The sequence below is a fragment of the Cynocephalus volans genome, chromosome X (genome assembly GCF_027409185.1).
Source record: "Cynocephalus volans isolate mCynVol1 chromosome X, mCynVol1.pri, whole genome shotgun sequence".
NCBI lineage: Eukaryota > Metazoa > Chordata > Mammalia > Dermoptera > Cynocephalidae > Cynocephalus > Cynocephalus volans.
In genome coordinates this window covers 166,777,895-166,783,115 of record NC_084478.1, presented here as the reverse complement: position 1 = coordinate 166,783,115, position 5,221 = coordinate 166,777,895, and the positions used below count along the sequence as shown (strand labels likewise).

The following is a 5,221-nucleotide window of genomic DNA, read 5'->3' as shown; positions in this document are numbered from 1 at the left end:
CACCCAGGGGTCCAGCTGACCCAGACAGTCCTGGTGATACGAAGTTCGGAATAACTGGGGACTGGCCCTTGAGCAAACCAGAGAGGCCAGCAACAGGCCTCCCCTGTCTTTAGGGGTGGGAGTGGCCATGGGATCAAGGCTGCTCAACTCATCCAGTTTCTGGCCCCGTGAAACCATGTGTCTGTCAGCACATGGGAGACTTTTCTGGGAATCTGAACCACCCTTTCTACAATTTTAGAAAGGATAGAAGCTGGGGTGCCCAGCCACCGGATCCCCCCCAACACTTGGCCAGGGCTCAATCTCCAGACTGGCCATGAGCCACCTATGTGACATCACATGACAAATAAAGAGGACGATGACGTCGGCAGCTGGTTGCCCCACTGCCGAGATTCTAGAATCCTGTGGACAGTATTTCTTGGGCATCGCCATTCAGAACGAAGGCAGTTTGTACTTACTGGGACAGTGGTTAATGTTGTGGGGTACAAACTGCTCCTGATGTCACTGTAGCCTCATGGATAGTCAGGATACTGAAGACAGTGAAAATGAGCTCGCCTCATCTTCTGGTGGAGAGCCAGCAAGCGGGGTCCCACCTGATCCAAACCTGGATCCAAGGGAGGTATCAGACGGCCCAGGTGACCAAGCCGTGGGACAAGATGCAGACTCCCAAAAGGATGAACAACCAGCAGATCAAAACCAACGTACGTCCAGTGTAGAAGAAGACAGTGACCCCAGAACACTCTCCTTCCCGAGGAGGCTCTGGAAGATTGTTGAGGATGACACTTTCAAGTCTGTGCGCTGGGATGACGACGGACACACCGTGATCATAGAGCTAGACCTTTTCCAGAGGGAAATTCTTCGCCGGAGAGGCGTGGACAGGATTTTTGAAACAGACAGCATGAAAACCTTCATTCGCCAAATGACCCGCTATGGATTCAGCAAAATACGCACAAAAGCCTCTTCAGTTCATTCTCCGGGGAACAAGAAAATTATGGTAAAGTAGAAAGTATTCCTCTTACCCCTTTATTCTTCCTCAAAAATCTTTATAGGACGCCAAGGTGAATGACATACTACAAGAGTTTCATTTGCGGGGACAACGTTTTTAACATGAGCTATTATTTATTGAAAGATCTAAGTATATTAAATTACCACCCCCTTAGAAATACTCTGTGGGTAGGAGAAGAGACTCTGAGAGCCAGGGAATGTCAAATATACATACTGCCACCCTCACTTATGCATTGTTTCTCTCTAGTGAGGTCATGCTATAGGGCACAGTGACACTTGCCAGCACCTTAAACTTTTCCTTTCTCCATCATCAAATAAGACCCTTGTGATTCTCAGGGAGAAAAGCAATGGTCATCTAATCTCAGAGTGACTAAAATGTTTCCTTTTGCTTCAGCTTTACAGCAACCGCAATTTTCAGAGAGACCAGCCTGGGCTCCTTGAGAACATTCATAGAAAAGGTGACCTCGGAAACACTGCTCCTCCAGCAACCTGTGCATCAACCGCAAAGAGAAAGAAGCTGGTACCTACGAGACATTCCCTGCGAATCCAACACATTAATGCCAAGAAAGAAGCCAACAGCAAGACCCAGGGGGAGGCCCCAAATGTCCAGGGACCCAGTAACCCTCAGTTCTCCATCTTCCCTGGGGGTACCTGGTCTAGGGGCACTGTTGCTAGACATCCCCTAGGAAATTGTTCCCCTCAAGAGCCAAATGATCCAAGCAGGGAGGAAGACATCTCTGTGAATGTTAGGTTTGAGCCCAGGGCTGACACTGGAATGGAAGGTGCAGGGGACCCGCTCCCCAACCTCCCACTTTACCCGGGAATTGGTCTCCCGATGTCTCTGTATAACATCTGTTATTCCACTCTGATGGCTTCCCTCTTAGAAATGTCTACCAGTGAGCCGCCCAACGAGGAGCAGTCGGAGGGCTGATTACACGTGTGCATTCTGTGAACAGTTAAAGGACAATCCAGGTCCCTAAACTCACAGGCCACTAAGGAATGATAAGAAGGGCCATTTACTAATGGTGAAGCCATTTTTGGTTTTAATAAATCCAACAAAACCCCATGTTAGCAAATAAACCATGTAAATGAGAAGTGAGACTCCCTGTCGTTTCTAAACTTCTATAACACACACATCTCACTGACATGAGACTAAAGATCCTGCCCTAGACAGGCTTTGTCCCCAATGTCCTCTTCCATTTGAGGCAGCATAATTTCCACACACTCATCAAAGGATTTTGCTGGGGACTATGGAGGGCTTGCCCAGCAAGATCCGGTCCCCTGAGCCTTGCCTGCTGCTCAGGAGACAGAACAGCCTCACTCCTGACCTTGGGAGCATCACCTTACATTATTCCCGTACCGTGTGACAGGAGATTCCTTCCTCATCGCTGTCCCCACACTGTTGACAGGAAGTTTCTGTTCCACAGCTGAGTTTCCCAACTCAGCACACAGGGGCCCTCCAAAGAGGCTGCCTCATCTATCAAGGGAGGTACAACCACTGTGTCCTGGCTCAGAAGTGACCAACCACTCAAGTAGATGCCTGGGGGGAAAGCCCATGATCCTCACAGCTAACCACCACTAGAAACTTTGCTGGGAAATCACATAAATTTACTACCTTTATGTAGTAAACATAAAGGTTTACTACAAAATTATAACACTACTGAACACTTTGAAAAATCAGTCTCACTCAATGAGAGTTGTATCTTGCCTCCTTCGTTTGGATCTGCAGAAGCTCTGTGCAGCGGGTGACACACGGGCTTCGTGAACCATTGGCCTTCATGAGTGGAAGATGCATGTGCAAGAGACCTAGAGGAATCTGGAAGGATGGACAGCTGCATGTTTCTAAGTCTGATGTACTCTTCCTCCTGGATAAGTCAGGCTATTGATGGCTGGTCACTGCTGAGCAACCATTCAGTGCCTGGACCCACACTTTGCAAAAGGTCACAAGGATGCTGTTCAAAGAGCTGATCAGTTTTGACCAGAACAAAGACTGGGGAAACATAAAGGAGCTCCAAACACTTCACAGTTAACTTTGACACATTTATGTCTACAATCCAGACATTAGTAGGAAAAATTTGGCCATCAACACCCCCTATTCCCTTCATGTGAGCACAGAAACCCGTTTCTGTGAACGCCATGTAGTAGAAGCATGGTACAACACAGGGGTAATTCACACTTAACCTGATCTACATGCACATGCGCCAAGATGGCGAATCAACAGTGCCATGATTTAGCTGGTTTCTCAGCCATGTTCCTCTCAGGAACCCACACACATCATACCTTCTGGCCGAAAGGGATCAGGTGCTCTGGGATGTCAACCTGGAATATATACTTTCCCCCTTTGCTACATAAGGGCTCCAGTAACCACCTGGTTTTGGAAATCACAGTCAGGTACTTCTGCTGGAGGATGGTCAGAATAATTTGAATTTCCAGTTCCACAACCTCCCCAGAAGCTAAGTTTTCCGGACACTCCAAAGATTCCCCAATGTCACTGAGCCATGTACACAAAGAGAGAAACACACAGGTGGTTTTCCATTCCATAAACAAAGGCCTGCCAGTGTGACAACTTGGTTATTCAAAATTATGGCCGCTACAGACTTTGATGACATCACCAAAAGGACAGGAAGGGCAGCAGGGCCTTCTCACTGAGCACAGATGATGAACCAAACATGTTCCGGGAATCCTGGGTGAGGCAGAGGGAGGGCTCCAGAAATGAAGAGGACAGGGCTTGCTCCTCCGTGAAGCGAAGCAAATAACATGCAGGCGCCAGCAAGACTGCTGAGGGTAGGAGTTTGAGACTAGAAGGGCACCAGCCACTGCCCGGGAACATGGAGGCAACAAGGCGCTGAGGCAGTTCACCAGGGACAGGTGCGGATGTGGACCCTCCACCACCCACGGAGGTGAAGTGATTAGCCCAGGGTGTCACTGGTGGTGGGGACAGGGCAGGCACGTGAAGCCAGACAGGCAGCCGACGTGCACAATCTGCTGTGCTGCCTCTGGTGGTCTCTGTCCCCAACACACGCTCACCCACACACACACACGCACAGCCCAGCACCACATGACATCACGGACCTTACCCAGCCTCACAGGTCAGAAGAGGGAACCGAGGACCAGAGCAGAGAAATGATTTACCGGAGGTGAGGCAAGCTGGGCCTGCAGACCCCAGCCCAGGGCCCCTTGCTACCCCCTTGAAGGTGCATTGCTTAGGAAAACTGCAGCAAACACACAAACCAGTTCAAGCCAAAAGAGAAGCCCCCAAACTCCCCAGCCAGATCCAGGGTGGCAGCACTTGGAGTCGTCAGCACAACGATCAGCACATCGTCACTTACCAGCTACCACTCCTCGGCCAAACTTTTCCCCTTCTTGAAGTAAGGCCTGAATCTGAGCAGGCGTCATCCCAAGCCACCCCTGTAGCAGCCCCCACCAGGCGTCGTCTTCCCAGTCCCTGTTAGCAATGTAGATGGCGATGGTATGGTTCTGGTGGCTGCCCAGCAGGGGACACCAATGTGTCTCCAAGGTCTTGACCCCGTTTAAGACAAAGCCAGAATAAGGCTGCCGGAAGGAGAGGCAACAGATCTTCATCTTCCGCAAGCTCTCTGGGCCTCGGTGGCCTGTGGGAACACAGAAGATCGTCACACACCAGTCCTCCAAGCTCACGGTCAGTGGGCCCGACCTTCACCCTATTTCCCAGGTGCCCTGAATCCACACTGACCTCGATGGTTCACTTCTTCCATCTGTCAGCACAGCAGGCCCAAGCGAAGACTGGGACTGGGAAGGCTGGAATTTGGATTACTCAGATCCACCTGATGGAATGCTCGGAGAGCTCATGGACTATGGCAGGGACAGCTAGAGAAAGGCACAGGCAGGACAGCGTGTGGTCAGTGCTACGACAGAGGTCATCAAGTCCGAGGGGAACACAGAGGAGTGTGGGCTAGTGAGAGTCGGGGCTGGATTCAGCCCTCTGGCAGCACACAGGGACAGTCCTGGGCTCTGCTTCTTCTCCTACTGCCCTCTCCAAACCCAGACATCGCCGATACTCTCAGCTCCCTGGCTGTGCCAGCTCCAGGCACCGCAGGCCCTGAGCTTCTTGGCTCCTACCCCAGGGCTGCTGAGCACAAGTCCTTGGTATCCAACCTCAGCTCAGCCTAGAAATGACGTGTGACCTCAGGTGGCCCCGTCAGGTGTCTCCTCCCGACTCCTTCAGGGGCCACCCTGTTCA

General features: G+C 50.9%; 2 protein-coding genes across 2 annotated transcripts; one reads left to right on the top strand and one right to left on the bottom strand.

The window, feature by feature from the left end:
• The first annotated feature begins 355 nt into the window (after window positions 1-355).
• LOC134368524 (heat shock transcription factor, X-linked member 3-like) lies at window positions 356-1,933 on the top strand. The gene is made up of 3 exons (XM_063084964.1): window positions 356-447; window positions 508-991; window positions 1,397-1,933. The coding sequence occupies exons 1-3, from the start codon at window positions 356-358 to the stop codon at window positions 1,931-1,933; spliced, it is 1,113 nt and encodes a 370-aa protein (XP_062941034.1).
• Window positions 1,934-3,276: 1,343 nt separating this feature from the next.
• LOC134368712 (EOLA-like protein) lies at window positions 3,277-4,584 on the bottom strand. The gene is made up of 3 exons (XM_063085120.1): window positions 4,328-4,584; window positions 4,022-4,024; window positions 3,277-3,493 (listed from the first exon to the last, which is right to left on the bottom strand). The coding sequence occupies exons 1-3, from the start codon at window positions 4,582-4,584 to the stop codon at window positions 3,277-3,279; spliced, it is 477 nt and encodes a 158-aa protein (XP_062941190.1).
• Window positions 4,585-5,221: the final 637 nt, after the last annotated feature.